The sequence below is a fragment of the Pristiophorus japonicus genome, chromosome 7, assembly GCF_044704955.1.
Source record: "Pristiophorus japonicus isolate sPriJap1 chromosome 7, sPriJap1.hap1, whole genome shotgun sequence".
NCBI lineage: Eukaryota > Metazoa > Chordata > Chondrichthyes > Pristiophoridae > Pristiophorus > Pristiophorus japonicus.
Genome location: NC_091983.1, coordinates 87,506,140 through 87,523,051, shown reverse-complemented (window position 1 = coordinate 87,523,051; position 16,912 = coordinate 87,506,140). Strand labels below are relative to the sequence as shown.

Here is a 16,912-nt window from a genome sequence, read left to right as displayed (position 1 = left end):
TCCATACAGGAGGGCGGGTATTACTACAGCCCTATAGACCATGAGCTTGGTGGTAGATTTGAGGGAATCGAACACTCTTTTCCTCAGATGGCCGAAGGCTGCACTGGCGCACTGGAGGCGATGTTGAATCTCCGCATCAATGTCTGCCTTTGTTGATGAAAGGCTCCTGAGGTATGGGAAGTGGTCCACGTTGTCGAGGGCCGCGTCGTGAATCTTGATGACTGGGGGGGGGGGGGAGTGCTGTGCGGTGACGACAGGGTAGTGGAGGACCTTTGTCTTACGGATGTTAAGTGTAAGGCCCATGCTTTCATATGCCTCAGTGAATACATTGACTATATCCTAGAGTTCAGCCTCAGAATGTGCGCAGATGCAGGCGTCATCTGCATACTGCAGCTCAGCGACAGAGGTTGGGGTGATCTTGGACGGGGCCTGGAGGCGGCGTAGGTTAAACAGCTTCCCACTGGTTCTGTATTTTAGTTCCACTCCAGCGGGGAGCTTGCTGACTGTGAGGTTGAGCATGGCAGCGAGGAAGATTGAGAATAGGGCTGGCACGATGACGCAGCCCTGACTGACCCTGGTCTGGACGTGGATTGGGTCTGTAATGGAACCACTAGTAAGGATCACGGCCTGGATGTTGTCGTGGAGCAGGCGAAGGATGTTGACAAACTGTTGGGGGCATCCAAAATGGAGGAGGACGCTCCATAAGCCCTCATGGTTGACAGTGTCAAAGGCCTTTGTAAGATCAAAAAAGGCCATGTATAAAGGACTGGTGCTGCTCCCTGCATTTTTCCTGCAGCTGTCGCGCTGCAAAGATCATGTCTGTTGTGCCCCGTAGGGGATGAAATCCACACTGTGATTCCGTGAGGAGCTCCTCGGCCACAGGGAGAAGACAGTTGAGGAGAACTCTAGCGACAACCTTCCCAGTGGCTGTCAGCAGGGAGATTCCCCTGTAGTTGCTGCAGTCGGACTTGTCCCCCTTTCTAAAGATGGTCACGATCACTGCATCTCTGAGATCTCCTGGCATGTCTCCCCCAACAGCGCCTCTCCACCATACTTTAGCGCCTCAGCAGGAATTTTTCTATAACTTTTAATTAACTCTTAATCTATTTATTAAACCTTCAATCAACCTGTGTAACTTTAAAAAATAATAATTTGGAAATACTGTTAAACTCTTAAACTTTTAAAACAACTTGGAACCTGATTAAGTGAGCGATGTTAACTACTATACATGTGTACAACGGACAGATTTCCAGGTGATGATGCTGGGAGAAAGTGAGCAAGCAGATGAAAGCTATCAGAAATTGATAGGCTTCTTGGGCCCAATTAACTTTCCGTGTTTCTAAAAATTCTCAGGCTCTAACGTACCTGCATTTGTCCAGTTCTGAACTTTATTGTCTGGTGGTCTGTAGATGAACTTTCTCAGGGAGCCGACAGCATGTGAACCAACCAGTGTGTACCTGCCAAAAGCACGGCAGTCCACCACACGGATATTAAGGGGAGGGTGAAGCAGTTCATTCTCTGGTAGATCCTATTAGCAATGGAACAGAAAAGTGTTACTAGGTACAGCGCACTTGCCATACCAGAGAATAAGGTGCCGGTATCAGATTATTACACCAATGCAGTCATTATGATGCTCACTTCACAATGCTGCAACTGTGAGTTTAACTGCAGTTCTTCTTGACATTGCGATCAGCCAGGCACATAAGTTATGGATTTCACCAAATCTCAGCCTGGTTCCTAGGTAAGATATCTTGGGCAGCTGGAGCAACTTCCTTGGGAAAGAACTGATAACTTCCACATGTAGCCAGCAGCACCAGATCAATAGTTGTAACTGCTCCCCAGGAATAAGAATGAGGGAGTAAGGTGAAGGAGGAATGAAATGAGAATATCTAGATGTTCTTTGATATAAAATTCTTAATGGCCCAGAAATTCCTCTGGGGGTCTTCCCGTGGGCAATTGCCTCCTTGCTGGATATTTGTTACGAATTTACCTGGTGGTCTAGGAGGCCTGATTTCTGATGCAAAGCACACTCCCATTTAGAGCGTCCCGACGCAGAAGATGCAGTCATGTGTGACTGCTCGGCCAATCAGGTAAGTATTTCACAGGTTCCCATTAATAACACTGAGACTCGCGTAACTACGAGTTCTCAGTGCTATTAATGGGAACAAAAGCAATCACACAAAATAGTAAAAAATAAAAAACAGACCACACATATTTAAAATTAATTGAAATTAAAGTTATTATGTCTTATAAAAATAAAATATTTTCCTGATCTTTTAAAAAGTTTATTTAATTATGGTTAAAAATAAACTTTTTCAGGCGCAAGATTTTTGAGGACATTTGCCGGTCAAGATATGGGTAAATAGCCCAATCTTGCCCTTGCAAATGTCCTCGCTCCCGATCTGGTATCCTCACTCCCAATCTGGCTACGATCTGTCAAGCTCCAGCTCCAGCTTGACAGATCGGAAAAGCTGGTTTTCAGCACATGCACATTGTGCACTGAAAACCGGCTTTTCTAATGCCTTCCCTGGTCCGTAGAAACTTCGTACGGGTCCGGGACATCGGAAATTCTGCCCCATTATCTTTCTGCACCATAACCAAACAATACTACAATACTTAGGGCTGGATTTTGCAGGGGTCAGCGGGTGCAATCAGTGGCGGGTCGGGTCAGAAAGTGTTTCTTTTCCCCAGCGGTTCGGGATTCAACTGCGAACCCGTTGCCATGTGCCTTTTAGCAAATGTCAGGTCTGTCAGTGCTGAGCAGACCCGATATGCAGCGGTTATCATTAGTGGCTTGTTTGCAGCCACTTATCAATGTTTTTTTCCCAGGTTTTTGGATTTGACAGGTCACCCACCTCTGTGCCTCGTCTGTGAAGCTGAGGCAGGAGGTCAGTGGCCATTGAATCTGCTGATGAGTTGACAGCTTCAAATGTCAAGTCAAAGGACAAAAGGATATGCTTGTTTTGGAGGCAGTTCAGAGAAGGTTCACAAGGTTGATTCCGGGGATGAGGGGGTTGACTTATGAGGAAAGGTTGAGTAGGTTGGGCCTCTACTCATTGGAATTCAGAAAAATGAGAGGTGATCTTATCGAAACGTATAAGATTATGAGGGGGCTTGACAAGGTGGATGCAGAGAGGATGTTTCCACTGATGGGGGAGACTAGAACTAGAGGACATAATCTTAGAATAAGGGGCCGCCCATTTAAAACTGAGATGAGGAGAAATTTCTTCTCTCAGAGGATTATGGATCTGTGGAATTCGCTACCTCGGAGAGCTGTGGAAGCTGGGGCATTGAATACATTTAGGACAGAAATAGACAGTTTCTTAAACGATAAGGGAATAAGAAGTTATGGGGAGCGGGCGGGGAAATGAACCTAAGTCCATGATTGGATCAGCCATGATCATATTAAATGGTGTAGCAGGCTCGAGGAGCTGTATGGCCTACTCCTGCTCCTATTTCTTATGTTCTTATGTTCTTATTAAAGCTCCCAGCTGAATGAGAAATGTTCCCTTAACAACTAGCTTCTCCAAACTGCATTTCAACAACAGAATCAGAATGCTGCAAGTCTTTACACAAGTCTCCATCCAGGCTTAATGAGTTGCAGTGAATGGTGAGACATAACGGTAACCCCCGCCGCCCCTCCCCCCCACCCACCCTGCCCATACCGCAATGGTGATAAGTGTGAAAGGAATGGCTTAGGCATTGTAGAGATGTTTTATGAACTCATTACCTCCCGCAACATTGACAGATCACTTCTGTCATCTCTACTTCATCTGCCATCTATTCCGTCAGCATGGGTGCCCTTGAAGCTATCTCACCTTGGTCCTCAGAATCCCACCACGATCAGCCCCAACACCAGCATCACCAGGCACACCAGCAGCACCAACAACACCAACCTTCTGTGCAATGAACTGATGCTGCACAGGACACAGGGCATCAGCACCCGACTGCATTGCTGCTCGGGAGGCCTGGGATGGCCTCACCATGGCCAGATTTACTTCACTTGACGCTTTACACCCTGACTGCCACATGATGCGCCAGGTTGGCACCACCCCACACCAACACCATAAAGCATTCCTACAATGCCCAAGCCTTTCCTTTCGCACTCATCACCATTGCGGGGGGACCGTTATGTCATTCACTGCAACTCACTAAGCCACTTCCAAAGGTGCACACAAATTTGTTCAAGAATGCAAAACGTTGAAAATAAAGTTTTCAATGTTTGACCGCACATTAATAGAAACTTTACATGAACATTGCCTACCCTTGTGTGTTGTTAGTTGGTATGATTGCACTCGGATGAGGGTACATGTGAGGGGTGACTAGTGAGATGGGGATGTGATAATGTAGATAGAAAGAGATGGATGGGTGGAGATGCAAGGTCAGTTGGTGTGAGTAAGGATGTGCAGGAGTAGTGTAGGGAAGGCAGAGTGATGGGGATGTGATGAGAGGCACAGCAGGATGAAGTTGAGTATGGTTTTGTACTCATGTTTTTGTGATCTACTGAGACCATTGAAACATCTGCGGCACTGCAGCCAGGTCCTCCTGACTACATCCCTGTTTGTGCCCTCCAGTGCAATGTATAACCAGGCTGCGTTGATCACTTAGGGAGGGACGAGGACCTCCCTGTGTGCTGTGACTCCCTCCATAAGTATCTGGAGGGAGTGATGGAGAGCCTGGGTGCAGCCGTGCAGCTCTGTGCAGTACTTATCAGTGTTTGCAGCACCTCAATGCTGTAAAACACTGATAGAATGTCAAAATAAATTTGGTTATGGTCCCTTTAAGGAAACTAGCTGATGACTTGTCATCAAAGCACGTTATCAGATCCGCTTCCTATAATTGGTCGGCAAACGTAGAGGGCGGGCTTAACAAGCCCAATCAGGGGAAATTCATTTCTTGGGGACAGCAGCGGGGTCGGGACTCGCCGAGATTCATAAAATTGCGGCCTTAGCCTTACTTTATTCTGACGTCAGGAATATTAACTCAGATCCTATTATTTGTAGGTTAGAACTCCCAAAGGTATTCTTAATCAGAATTCCTGCAGCCCTGTGTTCTCCCTCCACATGGATAATTTTAATCCATCCTGGAGATATTGGCTACCAAAACTGGATCTGAGTGTTCGTTTTTCTGATGAAAAATAGGCGCTGATGGGTCCAATGTGTTGTGTGCTCATTCACGCTGGGTATGCCCAAACGCTATATCAGGTAGGGTGCCCTGCAATGTTCCCACCTTTTTTTGGGTGCACAGTCCCTTTAAGTAGCTGTGCGGTCCATTCAAATTTTCAAGCATGCACAGTTTCTCCAATAGAAAATCCGATGTATGGCCTGCGCAGACCTCCAGGCTCCTGCGCAGCCGAGCAGATTTGCGGGAATGTTGTTTCCCTGCAGTCGCCCAGGGCACCCCCCTGAAGTTGGCTTCAGTCCATTACCTATGCAAATCAGGGGGCCTAATGCCTTTCTCAGTGCCATTTATGAAATTGACTCCTGACAGTTTTCTAAGCCGAAAAGCAGTCAAAGCTGTGGTCCTCTGGAGGCTGCAGCAAAAAGGTATGTAAAAATTAGCTAGAAAAGCCAGTGTGTGGCCAGGAGGAACTGAATTGCTCCTCCTGGCTCCACTTTAAAGCTGCAGGCTTGTGCCGGCTCACACTCGCTCCTCTTCCAAATGTCCTCCCCCCTCCTAGACTTACGATATCCCATCAGCGGGCTTCCCAACTGGCTGATCTTGTTTCCCCTACGACCAGTGTTTTGCCTCTTGGGCCGCAACTGGCATTCACAGCTCACCTGTACTAGACTAATGAGACCAGCGGGTCAATTTGCCATGGTCCTGCACTGGCCTCTTTAGGCACGTGCACAAACAGTGAGTTGGGTGCGATCCAATCTCTAAGCCATTAACCCTTGATAACTGCACCATCAAAGTTAATCTTCAGATGTCTTTTTGAACATGATATCAAGGGTTTTGGTCAACTGATGAGTCAATTCATAAACAGTCCACTGGAGCAAACATCGTCAATACATGTCCTCAACATCGCCAATACATGTCCCTTGCGTTGAAAGTTAATGACTTTTTTCAACTTTAATGAAGATTTTTAGAATTATTAAAAGAAAGATGTTTCAATCAATATCTTGTAACCTAAAGGCTCAATGGAGATTTCTCTCAGAAGCAATCTAATTAATCAATATACACTCCAGCTGCACACGCGATGTGTTTGTCAGATCTCAGTCATGGATCTCTGCTGGGCTTTGCACCCTAGAAATAAATGAATGCGAAAAATGATGGCAGCCCATTTTCTTGCAGTTTGATGTTCTGTCAACTTGCTTGAGTGGTTACATTTTCTTTCAGTGAATCTTAGAATATTTCTGGTGTATCCATGAAGTCATAAGGCAGCTGTGCCATTGGCAGAATAGATGGAAAATGAAAAGCAGTACACCAGTGATTTTCTGACAAGCTGCAAACTCTAGTGATACATCCTAGGTAGCTATGGTGTCTTGCAGCTTGCCTGATTTCTTTCGGGAATCGGGGAGAAACTTCCCAGAGTTTTTCCTGAAATTGGCAACAGTTTTTTTTCCCTCTGTATTTCTGCCTCTCCTGGGAACTAGCATTACAGACTGTAGGGGAAGGAGGTGCACCATCTGATAGGAAGTGATTGATGGGCCTGATGGTCTATTCGTAACTTTTTAGATGTTCACAGTAAAGTGTGCAATAATGAGCCTGAACAAAAACAACTTTAATAGCTAGTTGCTTCTTTTTCAAAATTTGATGACTAAACTATGAATAACAATTCTCTGCTATCACATTGCATAAGTTTTTGAAACATTAGTTTTTGAAACATACAAAATTCTTACAGGGCTTGGCAGGGTAGATGCAGGGAGGATGTTTCCTTTGGCTGGGGAGTATAGAACCAGGGGTCATAGTCTCAGTATAAGGGGTCATTAATTTAGGACTGAGATGAGGAGAAATGTCTTCATTCAGAGAGTGATGAATCTTTGGAATTCTCTACCCCAGAAGGCTGTGGAGGCTCAGTCTTTGAGTATATTCAAGACATAGATCGATAGATTTTTTGGATATTAAGGGAATCAAGGGATATGGGGATAGTGCAGGAAAGTGGAGTTGAGGTAGAAGATCAACCATGATCTTATTGAGTGGCGGAGCAGGCTTGAGGGGCCGAATGGCCTACTCCTGCTCCTAATTCTTATTTATGTGCTAAACGAATTAAAAGCAAATTTGTTGGCAGAAAATGTTTTCAGTCATAAACCATTGACCACCTGATTTACATGTCCCACAGTTGTATGTAAATCATACACAATTGCAGTAGCTAGTTCTCACCACTTCAAAATACTTGACCAAAATGCTGAAATTCGGATTTTTCTTGTAGTTCTGAATGAGCGCAGACTGTACACCCTTTCCAGCACATTCTATGTCGACTCGTGGTCTGTCAACCTGTGCCAGATTCACACGCTTGAGATCCCTCAGACCCCAAAAGAGAATCTGTAAGAATAAAAAGAAGAAAATGACCTCATGTACATGCATATCAACACAATATTTAGAGGTCGTGACATGGAGTTTTGTGTAAACAGAAATTACATCGTCCTTTAGCTCAAGATCAGAGTTTTTTGCTGTCTTGGATCAAGACTGTGTTCAATACATTGGAGTAAAAAGACTTCAGACTTCTGTTTGAATTACAGGAGAGATGTTTCTTTAGTTCAAAGAGAGGTCAAATGTGCCTTTTACCATTTGGCACCATTAGATAGTGAAGAACAAAATTAAAGCAGCTCTTTTTCATGCCATAAATAATTTTATGCTCATTTCTATTTTTCTCGAAGGAGATCAGATTGTCAGTGACTCTAATAATGCTGCACTTAATGTCTGTTAGGAGAGGGGAAGACTGGGCAGTCTGAATCACTTTCCAATGTTCTCTTCCTTCCTGTGGTGAAGTGCCTTATATCTACTTGGTGTGTTTCTGGATCAGCCTTCCTGAGGTTGGGGCCTTAACTGTAGGAACAAACTCACATTCTACCACACTGTGGCATAATACCCCAATACGCCAACACACATCCCTAGGCTGGTCTACTTTGTAATTACTTACACATAACCCTCTCTCCCCTCATACCACCACCCATTGACTAAATCACTAGAAAACTGTTGGATTGTTGTTAAAACCCAACACCAATGCCCTTCAGGGAGGTAACCTGCCACTCTTATCCACTCTAGCCTACTATGTGGTTGACTCTTAATGCCCTCAGAACAAATCAGATCAGCCATGATCTTATTGAATGGCAGAGCAGGCTCGAGGGGCCAAATGGCCTACTCCTGCTCCTATTTCTTATGTTCTTAAATAGGGATGGGCCATAAATACTCATCAAACAATAATCCCGTGATTTTCTAATTAATAATATATTCTTTTAAGTAGGACAAACTAATAAGGGTTGCCTACCTCAATCCTGTACTTGCTCAACACAGGCCGGATCCCTTTCGGAACAGGGAGAATTGGACCACGATCAGAGTCTGTTGGACCGTCAATTGGAGGCAGATTGTGCTTTCCTGAGGGAGGAATCTGAATCGAATGAATAAAACTGTGTGTAAGTAATCTTTAAAGGGAAGATCTATGTCCCTGGCAATAAAAAGAAAAAATACGGCAGTTACAGTTTCTGCATAAAACATCAGATTAACAAATCAACAAATGAATCACATAGTCTTTTAAACGGGAATGAGTTCATGGAAAAAATACCTCACTTCAAGTACATGAGGCAATAACATAAATTATATCAAAATGCATTATTGAGTCACATGTATATAATGTCTCGGCAATGAGATTTGGGCGGGCGCTGAGCACCTCGAGTCTCGTCACCGAGAGCATGCAGAAAGCAAGCGCAGACAGCGGAAGGAGCGTGCGGCAAACCTGTCCCACCCACCCTTTCCTCCCAATGACTGTTCAGTCACCTGAGAACTCACTTTTAGAGTGAAAGCAAGTCTTCCTCGATTTCGATGGACTGCCTATGATGATGATGGTGATATAATGTCACTGTGATGTAAATAAAACAAAGCTCTTCTACTGCCCCAAATAACAAAAGGTTTGACAAACACTTTAAAATAACACTGGATCTTACAAGTGTGAACTTTAGTGTTATGGATTGCTGCACCTCTCAAACTGTTGACCACCACCACCTGGAAGGTGAATGGCAGCAGGTGCATGGGAACCCCATCACCTCCTAGTCCCCTCTAATCACACACCATCTCGACTTAGACATACATCGCCTGACCAACCTCTTGATTTTTGGGGGGAAGGGACAATCCGTGTGGATTGCGGATTGTGTACTGAGATTTCTAAAGGACATTTGATAACGCTCCACATGAAAGAATACCAGTTGAGCTCAAAGCTGTGGGGTTTCAGGGTAAAACTCGGGAATGGATAAGAAACTGTCTGAAAGATAGAAAAGAACAGGTACTTGTTAGAGGAGTAAAGTTGGGGGAGGGGCTTGATGTTGGATACTATACTGTTTCTAATTTGCATCAATGACTTGGTCAAATTTGCAGACAATAGCGAGCTAGGAGGGATATTAGAATATAAGAAGGCACCCCAGAACTTACAGGCTGAGTTGAACAAAATAAGTGTGGGCAAAACAATGGCAGATGAAGTTTAATGCAGAAAAATGTAAAGAAGGAAAAAAAAGTGACACATGAATGATTTAAAAAAAGTTAAAAATAAAGTTGAACGAGACCAAGCAGTCTGTGTAAGATGCTCAACATGTCCCACCAATGTAGAGCAGTAATCCACAAAGCCAATAGAATGAGGTACTACATAGTGAAAAAAGTAGAATGTGGGGAAATGTTAGACCCCACCCCCCCGCCCCCCACGAAGGGTTGATGAGGGTCGAATTGGGTTCCCAACGGTCCCTGGTTGCGGCCTTCTATCGCTGGCTTTCCCATCGGCAGCTGGCCAGTCTCTCAATCTGGCTGGCTGCCGGGCAGGAAACAGAGTAAAAAAATTATAATGATGCCGTTAAATTCGGTTTAGCTTAAACGAGTAAACAAGTTCAAATAGTAGTAACTATTATTTTTCTAAACTTTCTCCTTAAGTAGAACAGTTTTATCTCTATTGAAGAGTGTGGGTTGGGATGACCATAGTGCACATATCTACTGCGTTAAAATGCCAGGGATAAGTGCTTATCCAAATAATCTGCTGGCCCTCCTTCCCATTACACTAAGGGTGATTAACGGTGTAACAAATTTTAAAATACATGAATGTTTCAGATGTATTCTCCACCAGTGCTGGCATTCATTAGAAACCACCGGGGATTGGAATGCCTGGCATTTGGCAATGACATGGTTATTATTTACAAGAATGAGTAAAAGCTCTTTTATACTGCGATTCCAGCTACAAATTGTAGCCGTTTTCCCCAACAGCTGAATGATGCATTATGCAAAAGCAAGCCATACAGGTCAGGTAGGTCCCAGGTATGTTTCCTGGTCTGTGGTGAGTTAGTTGATCTTAGCTGTGAAGGTAGTGGCCGCAGTATCCTAATTAGGGAGGGGGATCATTTTTTTTCTAAACTGGCCGTGGCATCCACTCATGATTGCCTCCCAGTGACTGCCGCAGCAAGGTTGGTTTGTGGAGACCTCCAGTGAGCATAGGATTAGGCTTGAGACATTCACTGAACAAGTTGACAATTGAAGAATGACCACTGTCTCAGCTGAGGTTGCCTGCAATGGAACCTCAGCATAAGCCACTGGTTTCAGGTAAGGAGGGGGTAAGAGGAGAATAGTAGAGGGGGCAACAACAAATTACAGCCATGGATGGAAAAGTAAGTACATCCATACTGTGTATCCTGTGGGACAGTTCGTCCTGCCCCTGTGTGCAACAGCATTTTTAAAAAATGGGAGCGGAACAGCTTATAATCCTGCAATGATTATTTTGTTTGATCAGTTGACTTTTCCTTACAATAATTAAGTAACTACAAGTAGAATAACTTTTGGGGGCATATGCAGGCTAGATGTGTAAGAGAATTCCAAGAACCTTGAATTTGGCCAGCTCAGGCTTGGCTTTAGCCAGTAAAGCACTCCTAATCTCATCGTCATCATATGAGTCCTGCAGACCAATGAAAAGAAGCAGAGAGGGCAGACAGAAGGAAACAGAACACATCTAATCAGTTATCGACAGGAACATCAGAGTACTGGTAACAGTAGAAATAAACACAAAAAGCATAGAAATAAAACATGCCACATTCATCACAGACTGAGAGATAATGGCCCGGATTTTGCTGTACTGATAACGGCGAGGCTAACAGCGTGCGTTGTTATTACAGAGTTAAACTGACAGCAATGTTTGGTGACCGCACATGCTCAGTTAAACGTGGAAATCTGGAAGTGGCCATCAGTGATACCCTGCTCCTCCATAGGGTGCGCTGTTGCATTCTTTGCCAATGGAATCTGCACAGATATCACTGTAATAGCATGAACTTAGGCTAATTACCCACTATTCTCACTCTAAAAATAGATTAAAAAAATAATTAGGGCCTGTACAATCAGGAATAACTAAGATTTCAACTTTGGAAGACCCAAAAACATTTTTACCCAGTTAAAACTTTCTTTCAGTTTCTAATATCTTTCTTGTATTAAGAATATCACCTCCAGACATTCTCCTTCAGGTAGGAAGGTGGGCAAATAAATGGTTGATTCACTCCCTCATGATTTTAATAACAGCATCAATTTGTGTTCAGTTAACAGAAAGAATACGTGATGCAAAATCAAGTGGACTTTACTCCACTGCCAAATCTATTTAAATCTGGTATACTAACATTCAACCATTAATTCTTGCACTTCCCCTCCCCATTTTTATAAGTTAGTGATAATCAAGGTGAGAGATGGCATCACCGTTCAGTATGACTTGTCCTTTACTTTTCACAACATTGTAGTCAGGTAGACTGCAGGTTAATAACAACATTGATTATCACTTAAATTACTCTATTAATGAAACTAAAACTCAATCTTAGAAGAACAACTCAACTATACCAGTGTGACTTCAGTTAATAGGGGTGTTCAAAATTTTCAAAGGTTTGGAGAGCGTAAATAAGGAGCAATTGTTTCCCCTGGCAGGAGGGTTGGTAACTAGAACACACATTTAAGGTAATTGATAAAAGCACCAGAGATGAGAGAAAAACAATTACATACGGAGTTGTTGGAATCTGGAATGCATTGCCTAAAGGGATGGTGGAAGCAGATTCAATGTAACATTCAAAAGGGAATTGGATAAATATTATAAAGATTAAATTTGCAGGACTATGGGGAGAGAGCAAGTGAATGGGATGAATTTGATAGCTTTGTCAAAGAGCCAGCACATGCATGATGGGCTGAAATGCCTTCTTCTGTGCTGTATGATTCTATGAGGCCGAAATTCACTGTCCCCGAACGGACAGCAGGATTTGGGCAGCCGATCGAAAAAATCGATCAGACGCCGCGGTCGGGTGTTTTCCCCTCCCTGAGCCATATTCAGCTCGGGGGGAGTTGAGTGGTGCGCACTTCCGCCGGAAACGGTGGGGTGAAGCCGCAGTAAAGGAAGGATTTCAGCGGTGAGTTCAGCAGTGTGCAGGCTGCTGAAAAGCGACCAGGCCAGCAAAATTCAGGCCTAAAAAGGTAGGATTTTTTCCGGCAGTGCCCCCGCAAGGTTTCCCAGTCGGTGCATGAACGCAACACCGCTGGAGTTTTGCCACGATCGGGTCCGTTTGGTAGGGAAATAGTTTTATTAATTATTAGTGTTTTTATGTCATATTCCATCATCCGCAGTATTTAGCTTTTCATATAGTTTTAATAATTATTAGTGTTTTATTTCATATTCCATCATCTGCAGTATTTAGCTTTTTAAACTAGTTTTATTAATTGTTTTGGCTCCATTAAACCTGCTGAGTGCTGCTCAGAGGTTTGCACATACCCCTGTACTTTTGTACAACTTTCAGGTCTGACTCGTTATTGACCTGCTTGGCAGGGTTTACCCTGATGATGGGAGGAGTGTTGGTTGGACGACACCTGGTACACCTAGTCAGAAGCAGGGCAACATGCAGGAGAAGGCATCGTCATCAACACCGTGCAGAGAGGCAGCGGGCAAGGGAAGCAGCAGCCATGATTTGTTCATTCTGTGCCAGACCAGTGCGCCCGCTGTCTTCACCGGCCCGAATCAGGATTGTGTTTGGCTGCTTGGCGACAAGGGATATCCACCGTCCACTTGGCTGCTCACTCCACTGCGGAACCCCAGGGCAGCGTCAGAGCATGCCTACAATGATGCTCATTGTGCCACCAGGTGCATCATCGAGCTGTGCATAGGCATCCTTAAGCAGAGGTTTTGGTGCCTGGACCGTTCTGGTAGCACCTTGCAGTACTCTCAACACATCTCTATAATCATCGTGGTCTGCTGCACGCTGCACAACCTGGCCATCATGGGGAGATAGCCGCTGGAAGTTGAGTCAGCAGTACCACCTGAGGAGGAGGAGGAGAAGGAGGAGGAAGAGGAGGAGCAGGAAGAGGAGGATCCATCGCCACCTTGGAAGGACCGGGTGCATACAGGCCAGCACCCTCCTGGGAGGGTGCATCTTCACATATATGGAGGTGCCTGACTCCTCCCCTGCAATCTTCCTCCATGCATTATGTACAGCCTGTCTGCCAGGTCTCCCCACATCAGGAAACAGTATTCTTCTGTCCTCCACACCATCCATTAATGTCTCCAGCTCCGTATCATAGAAACATAGAAAATAGGTGTAGGAGTAGGCCATTCGGCCCTTCGAGCCTGCACCACCATTCAATATCATGGCTGATCATTCACCTCAGTACCCCTTTCCTGCTTTCTCTCCATACCCCTTGATCCCTTTAGCCATAACGGCCATATCTAACTTCCTCTTGAATATATCCAATGAACTGGCAGCAACAACTCTCTGCGGTAGGGAATTCCACAGGTTAACAACTCTGAGTGAAGAAGTTTCTCCTCATCTCAGTCTAAATGGCTTACCCCTTATCCTTAGACTATGTGCCTTGGTTCTGGACTTCCCCAACATCGGGAACATTCTTTCTGCATCTAACCTGTCCAGTCCCGTCAGAATTTTATATGTTTCTATAAGATCCCCTCTCACCCTTCTAAACTCCAGTGAATACAGGCCCAGTCGATCCAGTCTCACTTCATATGTCAGTCCTGCCATCCCGGGAATCAGTCTGGTGAACCTTCGTTGCACTCCCTCAATAGCAAGAACGTCCTTCCTCAGATTAGGAGACCAAAACTGAACACAATATTCCAGGTGAGGCCTCACAAAGGCCCTGTACAACTGCAGTAAGACCTCAAATTCCCTAGCTATGAAGGCCAACATACCATTTGCCTTATTCACCGCTTGCTGTACCTGCATGCCAACTTTCAATGACTGATGTACCATGACACCCAGGTCTCGTTGCACCTCTCCTTTTCCTAATCTGCCACCATTCAGATAATATTCTGCCTTCGTGTTTTTGCCACCAAAGTGGATAACCTCACATTTATTCACATTATACTGCATCTGCCATGCGTTTGCCCACTCACCTAACCTGTCCAAGTCACCCTGCAGCCTCTTAGTGTCCTCCTCACCGCTCACACCACCACCCAGCTTCGTGTCATCTGCAAACTTGGAGATATTACACTCAATTCCCTCATCTAAATCATTAATGTATATTGTAAATAGCTGGGGTCCCAGCACTGAGCACTCCACTTGTCACTGCCTGCCATTTATCCCGACTCTCTGCTTCCTCTCTGCCAACCAGTTCTCTATCCATGTCAGTACATTACCTCCAATACCATGTGCTTTAATTTTGTACACCAATCTCTCAGTGAACCTGTTGGCTCTCCTTGCACCTCTTACACCAGCTATCCTTCCAAACTCCTTCCCTCCTCAGGGCCTTGCTGCAAACTCTGGGCTTTAAAAAGGCCAGGGAGCAGCTGGCTCGTTAGAAACCCTTACCTGCATGCTGAATTTCTCAGTGGTGATAACGCTCAAATTAAGACAGCCACATCGCTGAAGAATCCACTTTAGAATGGTTCATTAGTTCTGGAACCCATTTTTCCACTTTTGGAGCTGAATATGGGGTGGCCCAACCACAAAACAAATCTGGCGTTAATAGCCACAAAAAGGTGGGGGGGAGCACCAGCTTTCAAGCGGTACTGAATTTTGGGCCCTATGTCTATACAGGCAGTTTTTGTTTGCCCAGTAAGTTGCATTAAAAGCACGTGAGCTTTACTATCAAGTGGTCAACCAATGGGGGATGCCAGAAACATGACAGATTCTACCTACAGAGCAGGGAGGAAAAAAACTGGCTTTGCTTTTCCCACATTGCAGCAAAACATCATCCTGGATGGAGCACTGACAACTATCTGGGGAAAATCGATGGCTTGAGCCTACAGAATGAAAATTTGTCAAGACAAGTGTGAAAAGGGGGAAACAATTGTAAGGAAAAATGAATGTAAAAACTCAGCCCTAAATTTCTGTCTCAAAACTGCAAATGACAAAGCTTCTCCTGCACATGTACACAGCATTACCTGCAGGAGTTCAAAAGCAGCCAGCAGATCTCCAGCAGTCGAATTCCCTCGGTAGATCTGATAATACTCGAGTTGGGGAGGGAAACGAGGAGGGCCGTATTCTTCCTCTGCCATCTTCACCACGGGCTTTGAAAATGTTCGACCGATATACTCGGCTTTTCCCTGCAAACGTACAATTGTTAGAAATTACCTAACCTTACATAATTAAAACAAAGAAAAACACACACGCAGACACACAGGGTTTCCCAGATATTCTTCGAGCTTGAATAGTTAACACTCAACATCAGACTATGTGAATTTGACAAGAATTGCTCAAGAGAGGACTGAGTAATGTACCTGAATGTACCACAATGTGGTCTACGACTAATCAACAGGATTTCAAATGTTACACCTTGTTTTCTGAGTCAATTCGATCGCTGTTTCTGATTTATACTATTGTTTACAAGTGTCTAATCTGGAAATCCCCGCACTTAACACCTGCGTTATTACAGAAACATTTCTATTGGCTATATCTTCTACTCCTCTATAATCTGAGTATAGCTCTACTGAGATCAACAGATGCTAGTTTAAAAATTGTTCTTACCGGATCTATGTCAAACTTTGAAGGCTGTTTTGTTTGACGTAATATTGAGTTCATAAGATGAGACAGTTAGTGGCAGGGTTAATCAAAGTCATAGCGTTCTATAAAATTATATGTTTCTACTAATTCTCTAAAATCCTTTTCTAAGAATAGAATCATTCCAACACCCAGAATTTTCCCAAAGAGAGTTCTTCCATTGGTTTACTTTTATTGAATTATTTTCACAAATTAACCTTTAACTATTTGGTTCCTTGCTTCGTTGGTGTTTTTTTGGGAGATTTGTCTTTTGCAGTCATTCAAAGTAATAGCCCAGCCTTGACATTCTAATGAACAGCATTACTGCAGGTTAGATGCATGGTGGGCACTCTATCTGTTCCCTCTGATTAAACTAAAATTATTAGACTTCGCACAAAAATTGACTTGAAAGATATGCTGCACTGTGTAGTCAATCTGGAGTTTTCAATTCACATTCCGAGGATTTTTGAATAAATGTTATTCTTTATGCCATGATTAATACATTGAGAACAGTAACTTTACAGGACTGTAACTTCACAATGGAATATTCTATTTGAGATATTCAAAATTGAGATATTTATTACATGCAAGACAGAAAATAAAACAATATTGTCTGGACGATTAATTACAAACCTTGCCTGGGATGACTATTGAAAATATTCTTTAACATATTCAGTTAAGAGGCTTGAAGAAGTCTTTAACATGATACTCCTCAAAATAAAATAAAATCTGCTTTCTATGTTTTCCTCCTTATTCCACCAATTTTTCTCTGTCTCCTC

At 43.9% G+C, this 16,912-nt stretch overlaps 1 protein-coding gene across 5 annotated transcripts in view; it reads right to left on the bottom strand.

The window, feature by feature from the left end:
- otofa (otoferlin a) overlaps positions 1-16,912 on the bottom strand; it is a 655,153-nt gene that overhangs the window by 87,449 nt on the left and 550,792 nt on the right. For all 5 annotated transcript variants that reach the window (XM_070884403.1, XM_070884404.1, XM_070884402.1 and 2 more), the window contains 4 exons: positions 15,539-15,700; positions 8,432-8,551; positions 7,324-7,485; positions 1,366-1,528 (listed from right to left, as the gene is read on the bottom strand). In XM_070884403.1, the coding sequence (XP_070740504.1) occupies positions 1,366-1,528; positions 7,324-7,485; positions 8,432-8,551; positions 15,539-15,700 (607 nt within the window). The remainder of the gene's footprint in view (positions 1-1,365; positions 1,529-7,323; positions 7,486-8,431; positions 8,552-15,538; positions 15,701-16,912) is intronic.